At 43.6% G+C, this 23811-nt stretch overlaps 2 protein-coding genes across 2 annotated transcripts in view; one reads left to right on the forward strand and one right to left on the reverse strand.

Moving 5' to 3' along the window:
- On the reverse strand, positions 1–7021 carry LOC143434634 (uncharacterized). Its single transcript, XM_076913790.1, has 3 exons — positions 6485–7021; positions 1887–1961; positions 1–1002 (listed from the first exon to the last, which is right to left on the reverse strand). The coding sequence occupies exons 1-3, from the start codon at positions 7019–7021 to the stop codon at positions 946–948; spliced, it is 669 nt and encodes a 222-aa protein (XP_076769905.1). The 3' UTR covers positions 1–945.
- The window catches only part of Ppp2cb (protein phosphatase 2 catalytic subunit beta), a 20350-nt gene continuing 3474 nt past the window's right edge, over positions 6936–23811 (forward strand). The window contains exons 1-5 of the mRNA XM_034520438.2: positions 6936–7121; positions 18093–18302; positions 19190–19363; positions 22644–22733; positions 22847–23008. Coding sequence (XP_034376329.1) covers positions 7020–7121; positions 18093–18302; positions 19190–19363; positions 22644–22733; positions 22847–23008 — 738 coding nt within the window. The 5' untranslated portion in view covers positions 6936–7019. The remainder of the gene's footprint in view (positions 7122–18092; positions 18303–19189; positions 19364–22643; positions 22734–22846; positions 23009–23811) is intronic.

Raw genomic sequence — 23811 nt, forward strand, 5'->3', positions numbered from 1 at the left:
CGGGTGGTTACCACAACGAGGCTTTACTTCTTGTGTAAGCAGAAGCGGAAAAGACAGAAAGACTGGAAAAGGCACTGCTTAAATACACCCTAGAGTGACGTGTTCACTTCTGATTGGCTGTTCACTCATTACCCATAATACGCCCCGGGATGGGCAGTGACTTTTGGCGCGCTTTTTGCCTTTTGCACCTGCACAGTCAGTTGTTTACTAGTGGGAGGACAGGATGCCCGCGCCATCTTGGAATGGCAGAATGTATCACCACTAACCGTGGCTTCCTACATCTCCCCCTGTTTAAATTATTAATATGGAACAGCCTTTTGCCTATCAAGCGTGGCACCAACTCAGTGAAGGAAAGCAGAGGCCTGATCCCCTGTGCAAAATGAGATATTGTAATGGGTTTACTTCCCATACCCATCTCGATGCCTTTTGACGGGAAAAGGGGGGCCTCCACCCTGGGGCGCCACCAGGGGAGGTTTCTTGGCATCAAACCTTTGTGCAATCAGGCATACTTTCAGGAAATCTATCCACACTCGTGGAACATTCCCTGTCGAGTACCCACTCGCAAACACCTCTAGATATTCAGGTACCACAGTTATTCAGGCAAGGGCTGGCTAGACTTAGACCTCTCATCGACCCAGTGCAATGGGCTGAACCCTTGGGGTGCATCGACTGAGGGTCTCAGTCATCGGCTACTTTCTTAGCCTAGATAGCCAAATTTCAGGGGGAGATGCTTGCTCAAGGCTACGAGTGCTTGGGCAATAGCGACCTTGTCACATTTTTGTTGGGCTCTGAGCTTACAGACCAACCATCATGAACACTAATCCACAACATAGGGCTGCACCAAACAGGCCTATCCCCACCCTTTAAGAAAGAAGGAAAAGGCAGAAGAAATTCAAGAAGTAAAATTGCCAAGGGAAACAGGGTCCATCTGCGCTCCATCAAGGCTCAAGATCCGGATCTGCAATTGCTGCTGCACCTGGTCCAACTCCCCAGTCCAATTCCCTTTTAAATAAGCAGAAAGATTATGGCTTTGAATAAATGTATCATTCGCAAATCTCAGAGGTGTAATACCTAGATGTGGGGTTGCTGACACGCAGCTCATTTGAACCACATCCGTGAGCTGCTCCACATGGGCTTGGAGCAAATCAACTCTCTGATTGACCAACAGGATGCCTGATATGCATCCACTTTCTGTAAAAATGGTCAAAGCCTCAGAGGTCTTTTCTGAAATTTGATTAACAACAGTAGCTGCTGTAACTTTATTAACCATGCCTGTGTCAGCTGTCACAGCTGTAGCTGCAGAGATGGTAATAGCAGTGATAATGGCTGCAGTAATGTCAAAGTCTCTTTTATGTCTCAATAATGATGTACTGGGATGGGCACAAAGGTAGGCACGTGCACAACAAAGGCTAGGTCTAGAGATCCATTCCAGCATTGTGCCAAAAGGCATGCAACATTCTTACAATCCAAGATATCAGAATTATTTTGAAAGTTGGATAACATAAAGAAAAATGGGGGGTTCACACACACCGACACCGGTTGTGCAGATGCATTCCTAAACACCTTATTAATATTAATGTTATCCAAATTTATGTGTATAAACATTGGGTATAATTGGGTATAAAGCATTTAAAAGGCAGTTTAATGGCATGACCATTTAGCAAACAATAGTAGGTTCCCCTCTAAGGTGTATGACCTCCCCAGCCATTAGCTTTTTACAAGATTTATTACCACAGGCCTTATATGAGAAAGGAGTTATCTCTAGCCATCACACCACTATTGCACTGCTGGGTGTGTGCACCTTGCCAAAAAAAAATGTTACGGTAGGATACAGAGTCCAGTGATGGATAAGACCATTAATGTCTTTTCTTCCCCCACTAACTTACATTGTGCCTTCCAGCGCTACTAGCCTGGAGAGTTTTCAGGTCTGATTTCTCTATGTCCAAAGTGAGTGGTATCTTCTGCAATACAGAAGATATATATATATATATTTCTATAGTTATGGTGGACAATTGTTGTAGCTTCATTCCATTGCAGTAATAAAAACACTGTGACCAAAATCAATTTGGGGGAAGATTTGGCTTACAGTTTCATGATACACCATTGAGGGAAATCAGGGAAAGAACTCAAGCAAGACCTTGCAGCAAGCACCATGCTTACTGGCTGACTCACTCACAAACCCATGCTCCACTAACTTTCTTATTACAACCTAGGACCACCTGCCATGTACAGTGAGCCCTGTACATCAATAATAATTGAGACAATTCTCATACCTGTGTATGTTTATTTCTGTGTCCTCTATTCAAGTCCATTGTTCTATGTGTCTGTTTCTGTGCCAGTACTATACTGTCATTGTTAGTACAGACCTGTAATATAATTTCAAGCCAAGTACTATGATATTTACAGCAATATTATTTCTGTGATCTTTTTTGTTTCCACATGAACTTTTGGACTTTTTTCCAGCTCTATGAAGAATTTCATAGTTTTGATGGGTATTATGTTGGATCTGTAGATCACCTTGGTAATATAGCCATTTCACAGTATGGATTTTGTCAATTCAATAGCATAGAAAATCTTTACATTGTCTTGTATCTTCTTTGTGATTTGAACATGCTTGTCCCAGAGAGTGACATTGTTAGTAGGCTTTTGGTATTGCTTTGGTCCAGTAATTCCTTACCATGACATTTTGGAATAGTAGTATATATCCTGCATGATATGATGTTGGAAGTATGTAATATGCTTTTTTATTTTGAATTTTTAAGGGATACATGCTTTGTAGACCAGGCTGGCCTCAAATTCTCAGAGATTCCACTGCCTCTGCCTCCTGAGTGCTGGCACTAAAGGCATGCACCACAATGCCCGGTGGCTGTTTTAACTGTGTGGAGGTTCCTTGAGATGAATAAACTTCGTCTGGAAAACCTCACAGCATGGTTTTGTTTTTTGTTTTTGTTTTTGTTTTTGTTTTTGTTTTTTTTTGTATTTGCAAGGTCTTACAATAAAGATTTAATAAGATAAAATAATACAGTGTGTGAAAAACTAAAAACATAAAGCAGTCTGTAAATCTAAGGAAATGAAAAACAATGTAAGGTGTTATAATTTGTTGGCCACTTGCACTCATTTTAATTACTGTCTATTCATTAATTGCATTGATGTCTTTCATATCATTTTCCCTTTATGTTTTCTTTTTTTGTTTTGTTTTTTCCAAAATAGGATTTCTCTGTGTAGCCCTGGCTGTCCTGCAACTGTCTCTGTAGACCAGGCTGGGGTCTTGAATTCAGAGAACTACCTGTCTCTGTCTCCCAAAGCCTGGGATTAAACACATAATTTTTGTATGTATAAGTTCTTTATAATAAAGTTTTAATTAATAAGACCAAATAATACAGTATGAAATACTAGAAACATAAAGCAATCTGTAAGTCTAAGGAAGTGAAAAATACTGTGTTGTTATCATTTGTTGGCCATTTATACTCATTTAAATTACTATCTAGTCATTAGCTTGACTAATGTCATGTTCATACCATTTGCCCATTTTTTAAAAGATTTATGTTATGTGAGTACACTGTCACTTTCTTCAGACACACCAGAAGAGGGTGTCAGATCCCATTACAGATGGTTGTGAGCCACCATGTGGTTGCTGGGAATTGATCTCAGGACCTCTGGAAGAGCAGCCAGTGCCCTTAACCACTGAGCCATCTCTCCAGCCCCTATTTGCCTATTTTTGATAGAATTGTTTAGTTAGCTTTGTTTAGTTCATTATACACACACACACACACACACACACACACACACACACACACACAATGTTATCAATCCTTGTCAGATATATGAATGTGGGGTATGTGTGTTGTTTTGGGGATCAAACACAATGCTCCTGCTATTAGCCCCACACTGAGAAGGCTAGGCTGACTCCATGACAGGGTTCAAATTGGCAGTTCAGAACTAGACAAGTCCAGCTAAGTCTAGGCCTCAGAACCTGCCCCACCACCTGGCCTGAGGCAAGGACAATGCAGCAGCAGTTTCCAGACTTCCTCAGCTACTTCCTCAACAAGTTTCCAGCCCCTGTGCCCCAGTAATGGCTCACTTGGTTGTCCCTCTATCTTGGTAATGGGAGACCCCAGCATGCTGGACTTCTGTAAAATAAAACACTCTTTCCATTTACATGCTGTTTGAGTCAGACTGTCATTCCTTGGTGACTCATGGACCCTGACAATGCCATACCACATCCCATGCTTGTACCTGTGTCTTTCCTCATCTGTCAGGTAGAGGTAGTATTTACTGTATGGGTCTATTGGAACTCGTAGAATGTAGAAAGTTCTCTAAAAATTGATGTCTTGGTTTCCTAAATGCCATGTGCCAACACTGTGAGGCAAGAGAGGCACTTCAGCTCAAGTGAGGGCAGCCAGGAGAGCAGAGGATGCTATGCTAATTATTTGTACAAGGCCATGAACCCTAAGGCCCAGAGCCTTTGGCAGTTTCTTTGGAACCTACTGATCATCAGTTCTTGGGAAAGCTTTCCCTTCTTTTTGTTAACAGACCATATCTTCTTCCCTACCCTCGGAACATCCTTTTACACTCTCTACTCCTACACACCTGCTTTCTTAGGCCTTACCCCAAAAGGCTGGATTTTCTTTCTTCCTCTTCATCTCCTTGGTCAAAATTGCCAAGATCTGAAGCCCACCTCCTGCCTGTTGTGCTCTCAAACTGACAAACAGGCCCTTGTGCTTTCTTGTGTTTACAAATTCTTTCATTAATAAGACAAAGAACCCACTAAAGGGAACTCTGAGTTCCCTAGCAATAGCCACACCTCACAAGGCAGGCATGGGTGTGGAGGGCATGCTGGTAATCGCAACACTCCCAAAGCTGAGACAGGACACTACAGACTCCAGTACAGCTTGTGGCACACAGTGAGAGCTGTCTTGGGGTGGCAACTGTGGGGCACGGTATTCCTACCTCCTCTACAGCATTACTTAAAACCCTTCAGTCTTCCCTCCGTACTGGCAGCATTCACTCACGACTTATAAAGCCAACTCAAAACCCCTGACTTAGAGTCAAAGAGCTCCTTCCCTAACCTCCATCTCTTTTCCATTTCTTCTCAGGTCACTTTTCTGATCTCAAGGAAACAGTTCTCATTTCATTCTGAGCTTTTCGGAATTAGGCAATCCTTCTTGTGAGATCTAACCTCCTCAGAGATGGCTCTCCTTCTACCTCTTCCACTCTCCCCCCACCCCCGCCCTTTCTCTCTTCCCCGTTCCTTCTTTTCCCTTTTTTCAGGCTACTTCAAGGGGGAGAAAATATAGAGTTCAGTTCAGATGATGTCCTTTTGACACATTCTGATTTCTTATTCTAAAAGGAATAAGGAAAGTAATGTGTTGCTGTACTACTGAGCAGCTGCTTTTCCCACATCATCGAGAGAGGTGTGGTAGGTAGCAGGTGCCTGTAATCCCAGAATTTGGGAGGTGGAGACAGGAGGATTAGGAGTTCAAAATCATCCTCAACTACAGAGCAAGTAGCCAGCATGGAATAAAAGACACCTTATTTATTCTGTGCAAGGACTGCAGTGATGGTTGGGAAGCAGGGTACTTGCCTACAAGTCTTGCAACCTGAGTATGACGCCCAGAGCCCACGTAAAGCTAGAGAGAACCCACTTCACAAATAATATTAAATAGAAATTCTATGTACTCGACACAACTAACAGAGTTTGTGTTTATTTATTTCAACTGATGACAAATCTGCAGCTAGAGGCAGTTTGGGGGTTGCTCCACGCTAAGAAATTGACAAAACCAACTCAGGAACCCATCCCTTCTGATGCAGGATGCTGTTGAACACTTGAGAACAGCAGCGAACATATTTCAGACCGAGGAAATAAGGTCGGTTAACACAGCTTTACAAGGTCTCAGTATCTAGCCCCTGTTATATAAAGATCATTAACTATAGCCATGGTATCATAGTAGTCCCAACAACGAATGTTTAAGCTGGAATGGCCCCAGATAATTTTAAAAATAAGTTCATGGGTTAAAGAGATTAGCTGAGGTTAGGTTAAATATAACGTGTTGGTGGTGGCACACACATTAAATCCCAGGACTAGGGAAGCAGAGGCAGGTCGATCTCTAAGTTGGAGGCCAGCCCAGTCTACACCGCGAGTTCCAGAACAGCTAGGACTACACCGAAAAACCCCTTGTCGAAAAACCGAAAAACAAAGAATGTTTACTACTCTTAAAGATGCCCTAAATTTGGTTCCTAGCACCATAAACCACCAACTCCAGCTCCAGGGAATCCAATACTCTCTATTCTGTCCTCCCAAGGCACCTGCACACATGTGACATAACTATAAATACATCCTTTGTTAAAAGCTATCTTTCTGATGAAGACAGAAAAGGTCCGAAATTTAGGGCCTCGCAACTAATTACTAGTAAGAGTAGAAATTTACTCAATAAATATTTAGTGCATGTTCTAGGTTAATGAAAGATTGAGGAAAAATCACAACCTCCCAATTCCTTGTGCGGAGAGAGGTCCAAGGCGGGAGCCCGCTTCCCAGAGGGCAGGGTGGGCAGGAAGCACCAAGGGAAGGATGCTGGCCCCGGGCCCCTCGGACCGTTTCTCCGCCGAGCCGCGCGAGGGCGCTGCTCCCGTCCTCGCGCGCCGAGCCCGGAGGCACCGCCCACTCGCCTTTTCCCGGCGGAAATGCCGGGGCGATGACGGAAACCCGGAGGGAGGGAAGAGAAAGAGCGAGAGGACCGCGGCCAGAGCGCGGAGAGGCCTGCGGGTGGCGGCGGCAGCGGGCGGGCGGGGGGGCGCCGTCGGGCCGGAGCCTCCCCCGAACCGCGCCGCGCTCCGAGCCCTGAGCCCTTCGCCGCGCCCCGGGCGCGTGGCCGGGGCCGGGCGGGGCGGGCGCTCCCGGAGGCCGGGGCCCGCGGCTGCCCGCTGGGCTTGGGCGGGGCGCGGGCTGCGCGCTCCGCGGCTCGGTGGTCCCGCCGGGGGCCGGCGGCGGGGGAGGCGGCGGGGACGCGCGGCTCGCCGCCATGGACGACAAGGCGTTCACCAAGGAGCTGGACCAGTGGGTGGAGCAGCTGAACGAGTGTAAGCAGCTGAACGAGAACCAAGTGCGGACGCTGTGCGAGAAGGTAGGCGGCCCGCCGCGGAGGCGCGCGCGGGGGAAACGGGCCCCGGCCCCGCCTGGAGTGTGGGACGGGATGCGGGACCCCACCCCACCCCCCGAAAACCAGGCTGCTGCAGTCCCCCGGGTCCACGGACAACCGCCCTGAAAGTCGTTGACACCGAGACTTGGTGAGCGTGGGGTCGTTCGCAGGGCCCTTCGGTAACCCGCGGAGTGCATGGAGCTTTTGTTTGCAGACCAGTGGGCGTGATGGCAGGCAGGGCTTTCTCCCAGGCTGAGTTTGGTGGAGGCAGGTGAAGGCTGGCCTTGGCGGCCGAGTGGCTCTTGAGAGTGATTTTCTTTTTCAGGAAGAAAGGCAGCAGGTGTTGAGTTTGGAAACCGTGTTTACTGGCAACCAGAACTGGGATAGGTGCTATTTATAAGCGGCCACGTTACAGAAAGTTACTTCCATTTTTACCCCGTGTATTCCCCTCCCCCGCCACACACACACTATAGCTAGCAGGTGATGGATTGAGCAAACCTTTTTTGATCGTGTCTTCTCAGCTTTCGGAGATGTGTATCTCTTGGTTTATTAATCACTGGGTTTGTTTGGTTTTTTTAAGTTTATATCACCTTATTTAAAGTCTTTTTTTTCATCCCTCTCTTATGGAGTAAGTTGCTTCCTTGTATCTTGATGTTAAAGAGCCATGCGAAAGAGTAAAATATTCAAGTCAGAGTCTACATTTTTTTTTTCTAGAAGTTAGGATACTATCAAAGGATTTCGTCCATCTGATTTACAGGCACTCCTTACTTGGGGGGTGGGGAGTGATGGCCCTTGGTGTGGTTTTCAAGTTGACCAAGGCCTTTATGTGTTGAATAACTACTTAGCACAGGAGAGTTTTTCTTCAAATAAAACTGAAGAAAATGGTGTTTCCCTCAGAGAAACTGTTTGTGTATGGGCTCAGTTAACTTTTACTTACCTTGTAATTTCGTTAAGTCTTAAAGGTAACCCTTTAGATGCTGTCCTCAAGCTGGAGCACCACTGGCCTGTCCAGTGTGGGCATTGACTCAGTCAGCCTTACTGTGATTTGGCATCCAAACCTGAAGGTACACACCGAGAGGTGGCTGAATGCGTTTAGTGTTTCCGTTTGACTTCCTAATAATTTTAGGATACACTCCTAAAGAAGGTTGTGCCACGGCTGTGAAGTATCACACTCGAGTCTTAAATTCTTAGGAAGATTTATGAGTCTTTTAAAGATTTTTTTTTTTTTAAAACTCGGCTTCTAAATAAACTGGATTACCAGTTAGTAGCAACATACAGTGTTTTTCAGCTTACGTCTTAGGCTGTGGTTCTCTTTACTTTCCAAATCTTCTTCAATTCAGAGTATCACCCTCCACTTGTCCTCTAGCCTGTAGGATGGAATTGCCAGTGGGAGAAATAGTTGGCTTCAGTTCATGACTCTGGTGTGCCTTCGTGGGTACATGTCTGTGTGCACATGTGTTCCTATGTTTTCTTCCACCTGGTGGTCTCGTCCCATTTTATAATAGGTTTAAAGCTTTAGTCATTTTTTACTTTTTTTTTTTTTTTTTTTTTTTTTTTTAATGAGTACACTGAAGCTGTCTTCAGACACACACCAGAAGAGGGCATCACAGTACAGATGGTTGTGAGCCACCATGTGGTTGCTAGGAATTGAACGCAGGACCTTTGGAAGAGCAGTCAATGCTCTTAATCACTTAGCCATCTCTCCAGCCCATATTATCCATTTTTTATTGTGTGTCTGTGTGCTTAGAGTTGAAACCTGAGGAAGTCAGAGCCACCTGATGTGGGGGCTGGTCACCTGTAAGAATAGTGTAGGTTCTTAACTGCTGAGCCATCACCATCCCCCTGTTTAAGTTCAGCCAATCAGAATTCACTGCTGCTCCACAGCGGGCTAGCTGCCAGGCTCTGCACAGCTGATGCTTGTCTGTGAGACAGGGGTGATGCTTAACAGTGTTCTGGGTGGGAAATATCAAGAGCTACTCACATACAATCCCGACAGGAAGCAAGCGCTTGGTGAATGTTAAGTGAGAAAGGAAGTCTTGTTTCGGGAGTCACCTTTGCTTTAGGGAGACTTCTGGTGATTCTGTGTCTTTCCTATCTTCACACACGCGTCACCAGGTTTACAGCAATGCTGTAAAGTGGACAGCCTTACTTCCCACTTGGCCTTGTAAACACTCTGCCCTTCCTAACAAGAAAGCCTAGTAGGAAGGCTGGAACACAGAGACAAGCGTTACACAAGCCATCTGCTATTCATTCCTTTTAACTAGTTTCTTAAAGGTTTTGTTTTTAATTTATTTGTATGTGTGTGCTCGTGCATATGTATGTGTTCGAGCATATTCACCTGTGTACATGCATGATGTATGATGTGTTTGTGAGTGCACATAGGGAGGTCAAAAACAGCTTGTGGACATTGCCACTTTTATGTGGGCTCTGAGGACCTCATTTAGTCTTCAGGTTTGAGCATCAAGCACCTTTCGATGCTGAGCCATTTCTCGGGCTAACAGAGTTACTATTTACCTTTTTTAAAAAAAAAAAAAAAAAAAAAAAAAAAAAAAAAAAGCCTCACTGTGTTGTCTTAGCTCCCTGGAACTTTGTAGATCAGGTTGACCTCAGACTGCCTCTGCCTCCTGGGTCTGGGATTAAAGGCATGTTCCACAGGCTTAGCCCTCCCAATGTTTTAGTGATGTGACTTTCAGATTTTGTTTGTCATACCACTCTATAGAAAACAACATTATAAGGAGATGGTTTTCCCCCAGACATTAAATTCCTATTCTGATGTAGCTTGGCAGCTGAGGCAGCTGAAATCAGGTGAGAGTGGTTGTGGTCAGCCCTGTCCTGGGTTCGTGGCAGCAAACCTCATTGGTGTCAGATGGTGAATGACTGCCAGAGTTCCTGCACAAAAGACATGTCAGGCTTCGGAAGTGAATTTATGTCACTGTAGAATTGTTGGCCTAGAACCGTGAGGCCTGCCTTCTGAGACCACAGGCTCTGTTAGCATCCAGCTTCAAAGCTAATTGTGATCTGGCTCCTTTGAGCATAATATGCTTCTGGGACTGCTTCCTGCAATGGCAGTGTTGTGTGCACAACAGCTTTTAAAGATGGTGTGTCGGCCGCACTGCCTGTCTGGCCCTGTCCAGGACATTCTGTGACTAGAACTATATTTATCTCTCGTCTTGGGAAAACTTAAAAAAAAAAGATTTGACCTGTTAAGATTTTATTCTCTAACTGAAGACCATTTGTAATGGTGACCCATGGGGTGAGGGAGGGTGACTTGGGATGTAGGGGTTAGGCTACTGTCTGTGTTGACAGATACCTATTTAGTCTTTAATCAGAAAAGCTGGGGCCTGTGTAGAAATATGTGCAAATTCTAGGGCTGAAGAAAGATGGCTCAGCCATTAAAAGCTAGGCTCACAACAAAGACCATAAGAGATAGGTATTAACTCTCCAATGAACTGACGGGTATGTCTCATGACTCTGGCTTTGAAGCCTTGGTATAAGCAGACAGTTTAGGTTTTACTTCACAATGTGAAAGAGCATGTTTTTGACTTGTGAAGCAAAATTATGTTGCTGAAGATCAGATCGTAGAAATAGAACTTGTGAATTGAGATAATTGATTATTCTCTGTGGTAGATGCAACTCTTTAAAAACTAAAAGTGGTTTTAGCAGATCGTGGTGCGTGTTTCTTTAATGTCAGCACTTCAGAGGCAGAGGCGGGAGAGCTCTGAATAGAGGTCAGCTCCATCTGCTTAGTGGGTTCCAAGGTAGCCCAGGCTACACGCAAAACACCTTGTCTCCAAAAAGAAAAAGAAAAGGTAGTTTTAACTGCTAAATATCCTGACTACATAGCAAGTTCCAGGACAGCCAGCGCGACACAGTGAAACCCTGTCTCAAGAAACAAAAACAAAAGAGGCACACAAACAGAAAGCCCTAACTGGTATGTTCATCTTATTTCAGTTTTTATTTGGGTCAGGGTCTCACTACAAAGTTCTGGCTGGCCTCGCCATGGCTGACAGATTAATCTCAAACTTTTGAAGTCCCATCTGCCCCTGCTTCCCTCAGCACTCAGATTTCAAGTATGTGACACTGTGCCATGGTGGTAAAGTTATTTTAAAAACTTTTATTTGAACAGGGTTAATGGCAGCCTAGGTGGTCCATTGATAAAGAGATGTAGAAAATGTTTCTGACTGTTCCAAAGAGTGATGTGGTTATAGTGGAGTTTGAAGTTAAGATCCAGTCTACTGACTAAACAGTCATTGGTTTTCAGTCCGTCTGAACACTCTGTCCTTAAACTAACAGGCAAAGAAATTAAACAGCAAGAGAATATCATAAACTAGTGACCAGAAAGTGGACATTGTTAAATTGGGTAATTTCTTGACTTTATATGTGATACGAAAAAATATGCCTATGTAGGGAAAAAACCTACTCTTTTATAGGTAGATAAAAATATTTACTTGTTTTCATTGAATGGTTTTTGGTTTTTTTTTTTTTTTTTTTTTTTTTTTGGTTTTTCGAGACAGAGTTTCTCTGTGTAGCCTTGGCTATCCTGGAACTCACTCTGTAGACCAGGCTGGCCTCGAACTCAGAAATCCGCCTGCCTCTGCCTCCCAAGTGCTGGGATTAAAGGCATGCACCACCACCGCCCGGCTCATTGAATGGTTTTATATGCAGCATATAACTTTTGTTCTAATTTGAACATCTTCCAGTAAATTTTCCCTTAGGTTTTTGTCGATTGTTTTAGGTAGTATTGGTCCTGGTTGGCTTTGCAGTGCCAGATATCAAACAGACTAGATAGACAGCCCATCGCTGAGCCGCTATGACAGACTTGGTAAATTCGGCCAAAGGGCCGGAAAGAGAATAGTATCAGAATTACAAAAATTGTCATCTGTGTTACCGAGGAATTTTTAGTTGTTTTGAAGTGATTTTCTTTTCCATTCTTACGTAAATGTGGTAGTAAACGTCTAGGTTGTTAAAGTGACTGAGGACGCTCAGCAGTTAGGAGTGCTTGTTGCTCTTGCAGAGGGGACCTGGGTCTATTCCCAAAACCCACATGACAGCTCACAACTGTGACTCTGGTTCCAGGAGACCCGGTGCCTTCTGTGACACACAGACAGACTTGCAGACTAGTGTGGAAACATAAGACATCTAAAAACACCTTTGGAGTAACTCATATGAAGTCACCTTTTGTCTCCTCCTATTACGAGTATTTAAATGTTACCTTTTCCTGAACATTACTTTTCAAGTCTGATTTTTTTTTAATGGTCATATTAGCCTTGGGAAGGAGGTCTGTAAAGATTGTTCCTTCCTAGAGAGAGAAAGCTCAAGGTTGAACTTGATTTGATAACAGTATGCATTGACCATTCACAGACTTTAAAAGAAGTGATAGCATGTCGCTAATCATGATGAAAACTGGTGTTCATATAATTTACAGACCAGCAGTAAAAAATTTATTCCAGTTGCTCACGAAATACTGATAGAGATCTGATAAAGTGCTTGTCATGAGGACCCGAGTTAGGACCCCAGCACCCGTGTAAAACGCTAGATGTGGACCTGGAGACAGAGCCCTAGGGGCTTGCCTGTCCAGCCAGGCTAGCCTGATAGGTGGGTTCCAGGTTCAGTGAGAGACTTTGTCTTAAAAACTAACATGGAGACCAGTAAGGACACCTGATGGTACCCTCTTCCAAATGTGCAGTTTAGTAGTTTTGAGTAATCATTTCAAGGTTTATCTTTATGCATGTATGCCATTCCTTTTTATGGCAGGATAAAAATCCATTGTGTGGATATAGGAGGGTGGTTGCTTACATAGTTACTACTTTTCCAAATCTGTTTTTGAAGCTTTTTAAATGTTACCTTTTTAGGCACACCTATACCTTTGCACCCGGAAGACTGAGACAGGAGGACTGTGAGTTTAAAGTCAGTCTGGGATACATGATGAAACTGTCTCAACAGAAGCAAAGAAGACAGTGTTTTCAGATAGAAGGCACTGCTCCATAACTTGCTTTTAGAAATGTCAGCCATGGGCTGGAAAGGTAGCTTAGCAATTAACAGCAGTGTCTGTTCTAGAAGACCTAGGTTCGGTTTTCAGCACCTACCAGCAGCTCCACTCTCGAGAGCTCCAGTTCCAGGGGATCCTGTTCCCCCTTCTTTCTTCCTTGGGCACCAGGAACACATGGACAAATACTCAGACAGATCAACGCTGCACATGCAGACAGGTAGCTATTGAAGCTACCCCTCCCCCTTTGATTTTATATACAAGCTTGGGAAGTGTGTTGCACTGTGAACCCCAAGATTGTGCTATTTACTGGAAAACCCTGTCTCTAGCTGGGATGTGGCTCAGCCTTAGCACACACCTTTAACCCAGGAGCTTTCTGTTTGTTGTAAACAGGATTAGTAAAGTCAACCACAGGTCAAGAGGCCAGCAAGCAACCAGTTGATGGGGAATGAATATAAGAAAAAAACAGTAAGGAAGTCAGGGGGACAGAGACATACAGGAAGTAGAAGGGAGGGACATTCAGTTTAAGGAGTCCATGGAGAAAGAGAGCTTTTTCCTGAAGAGTAAGGTCATCTGGGTGCTTTCTCTGCCTCTGAGCTAGCAGGCTTTCACCCCAGCATCTGGCTCCTGAGCCTTCATTGGGATTTTGTTAAAAACAACAAAGATGGGTCTGGATAGATGGCTCAGCAGTGAAGAGCGCTGGCTGCGCTTCCAGAGGTCCTGTGGGTTCAGTTCCCAGCAACCACATGATGGCTCACAACCATCTATACTGGGATCTGATGCCTTCTTCTGGCATGCAGGGCCACATGCAGATATGCATGTACATGAGAGCACTCATATACTTAAAATAAATAAATGTCTAAGAAAAATAGCAAATATATGAGAAAGGTAGCGTACATTTTATTTTGGACAGTTTTCCCTAACAACCATTAACTTTCCTTGTTTGTGGTTTGTTTTGTTTGTGAGTTAAGATCTCACAAGGTAGATCTTAAAACTCACCATACAAGCTAGGCTGGTCTCCTGAGTGCTGGGAATGTGGGCATGTGCAACCATGCTTTGCTGTAAAGCCATCTGTGTATGCTATTGCAAGCCTTGATGTGGAATGATGGGGTGTTTGTGGTGCTTTGTTTACATTAAAGCATCCTAGCGTTAGCATCCTAAAACAGTTTACATTTATCTTGGTCAGTGCACACATCCATCACTTTGAGCAGCATGTTGCTTGGCATTTAGACACTTGCTATTGTGGGTTTTTTTTTTTTTTTTTTTTTTTTGGTTTTTTTGGTTTTTTTGAGACAGGGTTTCTCTGTATAGCCCTGGCTGTCCTGGAACTCACTCTGCAGACCAGGCTGGCCTCGAACTCAGAAATCAGCCTGCCTCTGCCTCCCAAGTGCTGGGATTAAAGGCATGTACCACCACTGCCCGGCAACACTTGCTATTGTTAAACTCAGGGTTCATTTCCTTGTTTGAAGGGGGTGGGGGGTGACTAGAGCTACAGCTCAGTTGGTAGAGTGCTTACCTTGCTAGCATGGGCCCTGGGCTCAGTCTCCAGCACCTCATGTTGGAGGCAGAAGGATCAGAAACTTTAAGGTTATTCTCAACTGTATAATGAGTTGGAAGCTAGCTTGTCTTAACCGAACCCAAAAAAGAAAAAACACAGTCATTTATGGTAAGGTCTACTAATGGTGTAGGACGAGAGCTTGTGTTAACGAGGAAGTTTGGTTGAGCTGGGCTTGCTGGATGCCAGGGAAGTTTGGTTGAGCTGGGCTTGCTGGATGCCAGGGAAGTTTGGTTGAGCTGGGCTTGCTGGATGCCAGGGAAGGCGGAGAGCTCCAGATCCTGCTGTGGCAGCCCTCTGAGCTGGAGGCATGTACTACCATGCTTGACAGTCCTCTAGAATTTTTACTTTTTTAGATTTATTTTTAATGTATATGAGTGTTGTGCCTGTATGTATGTCTGTGTGTCACGTGTGTACCTAATCCCTATAGAGATCATTGGATCCCCTGGAACTGGAGTTGCAGACAGTTGTGACCCACCATGTAGGATAGAAACTGGACCCGAGTCCTCTGCAAGAGCAAGTGCTTTTAGCCACTGAGCCATCTCTTTAGCCCCACTGTAGACTTTTAAGACATCGTGTACAGGCGGCTATTTGTTTCAGAGCTTTTCTGGTTTTGCCCTCTGAATTTACCTAGAGCCTTGAGGTAAGCGCTGCAGCAGTCCATTCACATGCAGAAGGAAGAGATTGTGTAGTCAAAGGCAAGGACCATGGCCTTGGGGTGTGTTATAGCAGGGAACTCCCTGTTGGCCGCAGAGGGAGTGGCAGTTAAGTACACACTTACCCAAGACTGCTTCTCACAGACATGAAAGGAAAAGAACGGCTGGCTGGTAGTCACAGCAGTGGGTCTGGCTACCAAGTCATATCTCTACCAACTAAGGGTTGGTTTGGTTTGGTTTTAGTTTTGTTTTTTGAGACAGGGTTTCTCTGTGTGTCTACTCTATAGACCAAGCTGGCCTCAAATTCACAGAGATCGCCTGCCTCTGCCTCCTCAGTGCTGGAGTTAAAGGGTGTGCCACCATGCCCAGCTGTCAACTGTCATCTTAAGCCACAGTCCACATTACAGCCTTAAATCTGGTCTTATCTGTGTCCTGGAAATAATCTAATTTCTGTTGCTGCATCATAGTAAAAACTGGATAATTACATTCTTAGAACTGCTTCTGACTCCTTTTGTGCATGTGTTATAAGCCTATATACATAATTCTCAGATGTTTTACTCTTAACGAGTAGCTGTCAGTTGAGAACTGCCTCCCTGGCTTGTTAATCAAGATAAACCTTCCACTAACACTGCGCATGCACGTGTGTACACACATACAGGTAACTCCAGTAATGTGGTAATGAGAACATAGTTTGTCACACAACAAAGAATCAACCCTCAGAGGAATTCAGTTAAGGAGGAAAAAAACCAGCTTTCTTTACTTTATACACTGGAAAGACTTCATGCTCTAGAGATGCAGATTCTAGACACCTTCTCTAAATCAGGGTATAAAAGACCTTAGGTTACACGGTTACATTAGCACATGAAGAGAATCTTTGCTTCCTTTCATTCTAACTAATCATTGGCCAGCCTGTAGAAACCGTCTGTGCTCCACTACCCAGGGCTCTTGGGAAGTCACTGGGCTGATTTAAGCAGCTTTTGAATGAAAAGTTGGAGACCTACGCTTGTGAATTTTGCAGAAATAAGAGGTCAGAGCTCTTGTCAAAGTTGGCTTAAAAACAGTTTAGAACACTGCTGCTGGAATAGCTGTCCCTGCTTAGAGCTGCTTCCAAACAAACGGAAGAGGGAGAGCATTTGTCTAGAACATTCAGTAGCTGGGTACACCCCACTGGTGAGGTCAGGCTGGGGGTACAGTAACTTGGTTATTTTACAGTGCTGTTTTCATTGCTAAACTTCTGTGTATGTATTCCCAAAAGGAAGGTGCATGCCCCAGCATGAGTATGGAGGGCGGGGGACAATTTTCACGTGTCCATTCTCTCCTTTCCTCTACGAGTCCTGGGCATCACATCAGCTCATCAGGATTGGAGGCAAGTGCCTCAGTCCTGAGCCATCTCTCTAGCTCTAGGGTTTTAGCCTACTGCAGTTTTATATTTCTAGTCAATATCGTAAATCGGTACCTTGTTACTGCAGTTGCTGGCAGAGAAGTTTGAAGTTAATAGAAATACCTGTCTTGCTGGGCTTTGGTGGCGCACGCCTTTAATCCCAGCACTTGGGAGGCAGAGGCAGGCGGATTTCTGAGTTCAAGGCCAGCCTGGTCTACAGAGTGAGTTCCAGGACAGCCACAGCTACACAGAGAAACCCTGTCTCGAAAAAAACAAACAAACAGAAAAGAAATACCTCTCTTTAGAAAATGGAGCCGTGCACCAAACAGTTGTTCACTTCTGTATCCCATCAGCCCTTTGGAAGTGGAAGAAGGGGGCTCAGAAAGGAGTTTAAGGCCATCCTCCACTACACAGTGAGAGCACACCTGGTAGCCAGTTTACTGTCACTTCTACTAATCACTTACTAGTCCTTTCTGATTGACAGCTGTCTTGAAGAGTTAGGTTGCTCTCGGTAGGCTTCTGCTGATGGTTTTCCATTCTTACTGCATGCTGCTAGACTGCTCGGCCTTTCTCCTGCCTCCCACGCTTAGTGCTTGCAGACACGTGTGACTTGGCTGCATGCTTTGTTCTGGAACAGATGGTAGCAGTTTAGTGACAGACATGCCACAGCAAGATGGTATAGACATTAGTTACTGACCAATGTGCCTCCTGCAGCACACTCAGTGACATTATTGTTTTGTTTTTAAGTCTTTTTTTTTTTTTTTTTTTTTTAATTAAACAGATCATGTGGGTTTGTGACTTGGCATTTTCCCTCATATATCAAAGACACTTGAGTAATGTCATTAAAGATCTAGTATTCCATTCTCTGGACAGACTATGTTTATTTTCATAAGAATCTAGAAGTTGCCCTTTTTCAGTAGTGTTGTATTACATCAGCTCATGGCTAATGGGCATTTGGGTAATTTGTACTTTTAGCACCTGCTGCACCTCCAGGGGCCCTGAGTTGAGTTCCCAGTGCTCATCTCAGGTTCACACAACCACCTGGAACTGCAGCTCCGGGGTATCGGATGCCCTCTTCTGCTTCCCATAAAAACAAAGTAAAAACAAGTCCTTTGAGCAAAAGAATAGCGCGGCCATGGATGATTGAGACAAATTTCATTTTGATTCCTCCCAGCATCACATAAGAGTTGCAAGTTCTCTGCATCTTTGCAGATACGCCATTTCCAGTCTTTGCTATTATAGCTATAAGTCGACCTATCTTTTTGTAGGGTAGTGGTTTATTTTATACTTCAAGTGGTTTTCCTCCAGGTTTTTTTTTTCAGCAGATAAGAAATGTTAAATTTGTAACGGAATCTTTTTATTTTCCTTTTCTTAACAGGCTAAGGAAATTTTAACAAAAGAATCAAATGTACAAGAGGTCCGCTGTCCTGTTACCGTCTGTGGAGATGTGCATGGCCAATTCCATGACCTTATGGAACTCTTTAGAATTGGTGGAAAATCACCAGATACAAACTATCTATTCATGGGTGACTATGTAGACAGAGGATATTATTCTGTGGAGACTGTGACTCTTCTTGTAGCATTAAAGGTATGATTGATGAATATAGGTGGGGGTGAACTTGAAAGGAGGCCAGAGGCAAAAGAATGTCAGTGTTGCATGTATCATCAGGTTCATGGTGTGCTTAGCCTCAAATAACAGTTGGCCTCACATCTTTTACAGAAAGATTAAGATCCATGCCTTAACATTTCTGGCCATTTCTGATAAATGTATAACTCACTGTTGTCCATAATTGAACTCTGAATTTTGATGTCATTACTTACCACCCTGCATATGGAATCATGAAACAAATGTGTTTACATCATGGCATGAGAAGCCCATTGTTCCTCCACCTTCCTGTTTTTCCTGCCCTGGACTCCACACTTCACACTTCTGCCTTCAAGATCTGCTCCTCTCATCCCTGCTTAGGCTGCCGGATGAGTCTCAGCTCCCGTCTGTCCTGCCTTGCTACTTCCCTGTTCCCAGAGTCGTCTTTGATTCCATACAGTCGTGAGAGGCAGACGACTCATTAAACAAACGCTGCTGCTCTCCTGTAGTGTCTGACTTTACCTGCCTCTAATTCACAGCAAAAGTGTCTCCCCTCAAAGAATATTTTTATTCATGCTCTAGTCTTTATTTCTCTCTGTTTCCCCACATGATTATTCTGGCTGCTTCTGTCTTACTACTAATGCTCAGGCTCAACAAATGCTTAGGACTTTTAGATTTCAGAAAATTACAAACATAATGAGATGTCTAGAGTAGGGGACCCAAGTTTAATCATAAAATCCATTTGTTTTATATGTATTGCACATACCAGTTCTTAAATTTAATTTTTAGAATGGGCAAAAGACCTGTTTAAAGAAATGGATTTGAGGTTAAAACTAACATGGTACCGGAGAGACATGATTGCACCCTGGTTTCTCCTCCTTGTCTTCCAGGTGCGCTATCCAGAGCGCATCACAATCTTGCGAGGAAATCATGAAAGCCGGCAGATCACACAAGTTTATGGCTTTTATGATGAATGCCTACGAAAGTATGGAAATGCCAACGTGTGGAAATACTTTACAGATCTCTTTGATTACCTTCCACTCACAGCTCTGGTAGATGGACAGGTGCGTGTGTCTGACGGTGTCTTGCAGAAGGAAGTTAAATGTGGGAAGACAGACATTTACTATTAGGAATCCAGCATCTGTATTTATAAGTTATGTAAAAATCTCTTTGGCTTATTTTGTTTGTTTAATGCAGTGCTGGGGAGTTGAACCCAGGGGCTTGGTGTCAGGTGCTAAGCAAGTGTGCTACCTCTGGACTACAGCCCCACGATTTGGTTGGTTTGGTGGCAGTGGTTGGTTTTTGGGTTTGTGTATTCCTGTTTTGGAGAGTCTCACCAGACTGCTCAGGCTCAGACTCAAGTGTACTGCCAGCACAGTTTGCTGCTGTTAGTCTCCTGCCTTGTGCTCCCACGGAGCTGGGCTCCTAGGCTTCAATCACCAAGCCGCTTCCCCTGGCTTTAAAGTCTTCTGGCCAAAGAGGATATGTGCCCTGATGTGTGCTTTTTAAATCTAGAAAACAGTGTGAATAAATGCTTCAGTCTTAGGGTGTATGTATTATTAGTAACACAAGATGTTATTGGAAATTGTGCCCATATTACTATGTTTCCTGGTTATTATTAGTAACTTTTTATTCCTGTTTTCATGGTAACAAGTATCATATTGTATATTACATCTTTTTTTTTTTTTTAATCAAGGAGTTCTGTTTCCAGCATAGTAAGTTTTGAGGCATACGTAAGACATTTTACAGGTTTCCCACATCAGTATTTAGAAGCTTCACAGGGAGCTGATTCAAATTCATATATAAAACATAGAATAAAGCTTCAGTGTTAATGGGTCTTTAATCTCTGCACTCAGGCAGCAGGGACAGGTGGATCTCTGAGTTGGAGGCCACCCTGCTCTACAGAATGAGTTCCAGGGTGACAGGGCTGCACAGAGAGACGATGGAAGCATGGCGTTCTCGGAGGTGTAATAAATACTCTTTGGCTTGCTAGTCTGAATATAATTGAATTATAACAGTCCATATTTTCCCAGCCATGATTTTGGATACTTCAATAATTAAAATGACAGCGTTGCTTATACTTGCTAACTTGACTGAAAGAGTAAATTCATAAGTTGTTAAATTAAAAATTTTCAAGTAATAGTCTTTATTAGCCTTAAAGTAAAGAGTAAATTGATTTAGAGAGACAATATTAAGAGTATTGGTGGTATTTCTGACTTTAAAATTTGGTACATACATTGGTAGAACTCTTAAGTATTTCTTATACCAACTGGCATTCCCCAAACTCATCAGTCTTTACTGCTTTTGAAGTATTTATAAGAAACAAAACAGCCAGCATACACACACCATTGTGACAGGTTATCATTTATGAAATGTTATTACTGGAAGACATGAATACCTCAGAAATCAAGTAGATAACACAAATGGTACACAGAGTTCTGGAAGAAAATGACAAGCTTAGGTCATATTATAGTGTTTGGTATATTGGTCCCTAGCAAAGCAGATCTTGTTGCATGTGTGTGTAGACGAGCCTGTGGTGGCTGGAAGTGGCTGTCGTAACTCAGTTGATCTACACGTTGCTTTTTGCTACAGGGTTTCTCACTGAACCTGAAGCTCACAATCAGTAGCCGGCTGGCCAGAGACACCCTTGTCTCTCCACTGAGCTTCCATGCAGTGCTGTCGGGCCTGGCTTTTTACATGGGTGCTGGGGCTCAAACACCTGTATGCCAAGCACTTGACAGGCTGAGCCATCTCGCACCAGATCTGCTTTGTTACTGTTTTGGTTTGGGGGATTTTTTTATATATGTTATTTATGGGGGAGTGAGGGAGGCTGACCTGCATCACAATGAGGTGGTTGGTCAGGCTATACAGCGTGTGCTAAGCCGTCTGCCAGCTCCTTACATATGTCTGTAGGCCAAGTCTACTGAGCACAGATAGACATGATATACACGCCTGTAATCCCAGCACTCAGGATTATAGAGCTTCTGTCTCCAAAACCAAAATAAAACTGAAGCCTTATGCTTAATTTACTTAAGTTCAGTAGCCAACCAAATACAAGCACAGAAAGATAAAATGAAACCATTTTTTTTTTGTGTGAGGAGGAGGGAGTTCTAGATCTGTGATTTAAAATTTAGTTAAGAATCATATAGTGTTTATTTTATTTTATTTTTTAGAAAATCCAATAACTATCTACCTTATTAGGGAAACATTAGAAACCTCATCAAAGTCGGGAGAAAAGGCTGATGTGGTCAGATAGATCATTCAGGAGCTTTGGGCAGAATTGTTGAATCCTAAGCTAGCTAGCCTGGGCTATACACATTAGCTCATACATTGACCCTGACAGTGAACAAATAAACTGTTCACTAAAATATTCATTATTCTCTTTGATTCATAGTCTAGTCCTTGAATAATCAGAGGATAGTCCTGAGAAAAATGTTTAATGCTTCTCTTATCCCACTTTCTGTCAACATCCCTGTAAGTACACTCTATAGTCAAGGGGACTGAAGACAACTGGGGAGGTGCCAGGGGGGACCAACATTTGCTTCCTAGTTTGTAAACACAAACTACTTGTTTTGCAAGCATGAAGACTTTTAGATACCTAGCAGCCATGGAGTAATGGGATTGCCAGAGCGAGCTGTCTGTCTAGCCATAGCAGCAAGCTTTGGTTTCAAATAAGGGACCCTGCCTCAGTGAGTGAGGTGGAGTAATCAAAGACATCAATGCCAGCCTTAGGCCTGCACATATATGTGCACCCACTAACATGTAGACCTGCATGTACATCCAGACTACATACAGTTAGCAGGTGTGCAGGAGAGGTGACTCAGTGAGTAAAGTTTAAGGAGAGAAAGAACCCCAGAGTTGCCCCAACCTTTATTAAATGTGCTCTACACATACAATAATGGGAAAATAAGGAATTAAAAGTGATAAACTCTTTAGAGGAAGTATATGTAAATGTGGTTATGTGCTCAGTAAATCTGAGGAAAACAAAAAAAACTATTGTAATCAATAACAGGAATCAGCATTATGTTAATGTTGTGAAAGAAACAAAGTTTTCTGCATCAGGAGTGTCCCAGCACACACAGTGACAGGTGGTGTGCATCCTGTGGAGCATGCAGAAGGCCCTCCAATCCCCGGTGCCACAAAACAGGGAGAGAACAACACTCAGCACTGGAACTACTGTGGAGGTTATTGCTGGTGATTTGATGCTGCTTTGCAAGCTTTCAGTTAATGATACCATCTGGAAAAAGAAAAAGCTGTCAAGGCTAACATTTGCAACCATTACTTACTATTCATTAATTTAGCAATTATAAAAACAAAAACATTTTCTTCTCAATTTAAAAACAGATATTCTGCCTCCATGGTGGCCTCTCTCCATCCATAGATACACTGGATCACATAAGAGCCTTGGATCGCTTACAAGAAGTTCCACATGAGGTGAATGGCACTTACTTCATTTGTTCTGAGTTTAAGGGGGAAAAAGTATAATCACACCTAGGAAGGGTGACTCAATTAAACTCAGTGCACATGTGTTCTTTCCCCTTGTCCAGGGCCCAATGTGTGATCTCTTATGGTCAGATCCAGATGACCGTGGTGGCTGGGGCATTTCTCCACGTGGTGCTGGCTACACATTTGGACAAGATATTTCTGAAACATTTAACCATGCCAACGGTCTCACACTGGTGTCTCGTGCTCACCAGCTTGTAATGGAAGTATGTACTTTTCCTGCAGAATAACCTTGATCTCGTGGTATATGCATCTGTAATAATGCTTCACGATTTAGAATGTAGGAACCCAATCCCATTACCACATCCAAATCTCCACGAATCTTCCATCAAAGCCATTGTCTGTCTGTCGTAACAGTGTTTTAAGTTTTGCGGTGTGTATAGCTTCTTCCGAGTTACCCATAGAAGTAATTTTTCAGATTTTATATGATCTTGACACTGAAATGATGAAAGTTTTGTATAAGAAATACCTTTCTAGATCTGGGCATGGTGGGTGCTTGTAATCCCAATATTTGGGACACTAAAGCAGGAGGTGATGAGATTCACGCTGTCCAGAATCTATAAGGAAATACTCTTAAATCCCTTCAGTAGGGGCTGGAGAGATGGCTCAGCAGTCAGGAGCACATTGCTCTTCCAGAGGACGCTTAATAGAGACGAGCTCAGCAGAGATGATTATTGCATGCTGCTTTTGGGTACACACTGAGGAGTGTGCTGTGCTGTGTCCTGGCTACATTTTGCCAAAGAGGCGTGAAAGCTGTCCACTGCTGGTTATATTCAGTGGCCACTCACTTGAGGTGACAATTGCTGGATTTCTCCTGTTGTGTTAGCGTTGTCACTACTAAAGCAATAAACAAGAACGAAGTCCCTCTAACCAGCAAGTAGTGGCTTTTAGAAGGCAGAACAAACTTCACCAGCCTAGAAGAGGCAAGGAGTGGGGGCCAGGAGCACGAGCACATACACACAGTAACATTAAACTAAACTTCACTGTACTGGCAAGCACAAATGGCAAT

Source organism: Arvicanthis niloticus, chromosome 16 (assembly GCF_011762505.2).
Source record: "Arvicanthis niloticus isolate mArvNil1 chromosome 16, mArvNil1.pat.X, whole genome shotgun sequence".
Lineage (NCBI taxonomy): Eukaryota > Metazoa > Chordata > Mammalia > Rodentia > Muridae > Arvicanthis > Arvicanthis niloticus.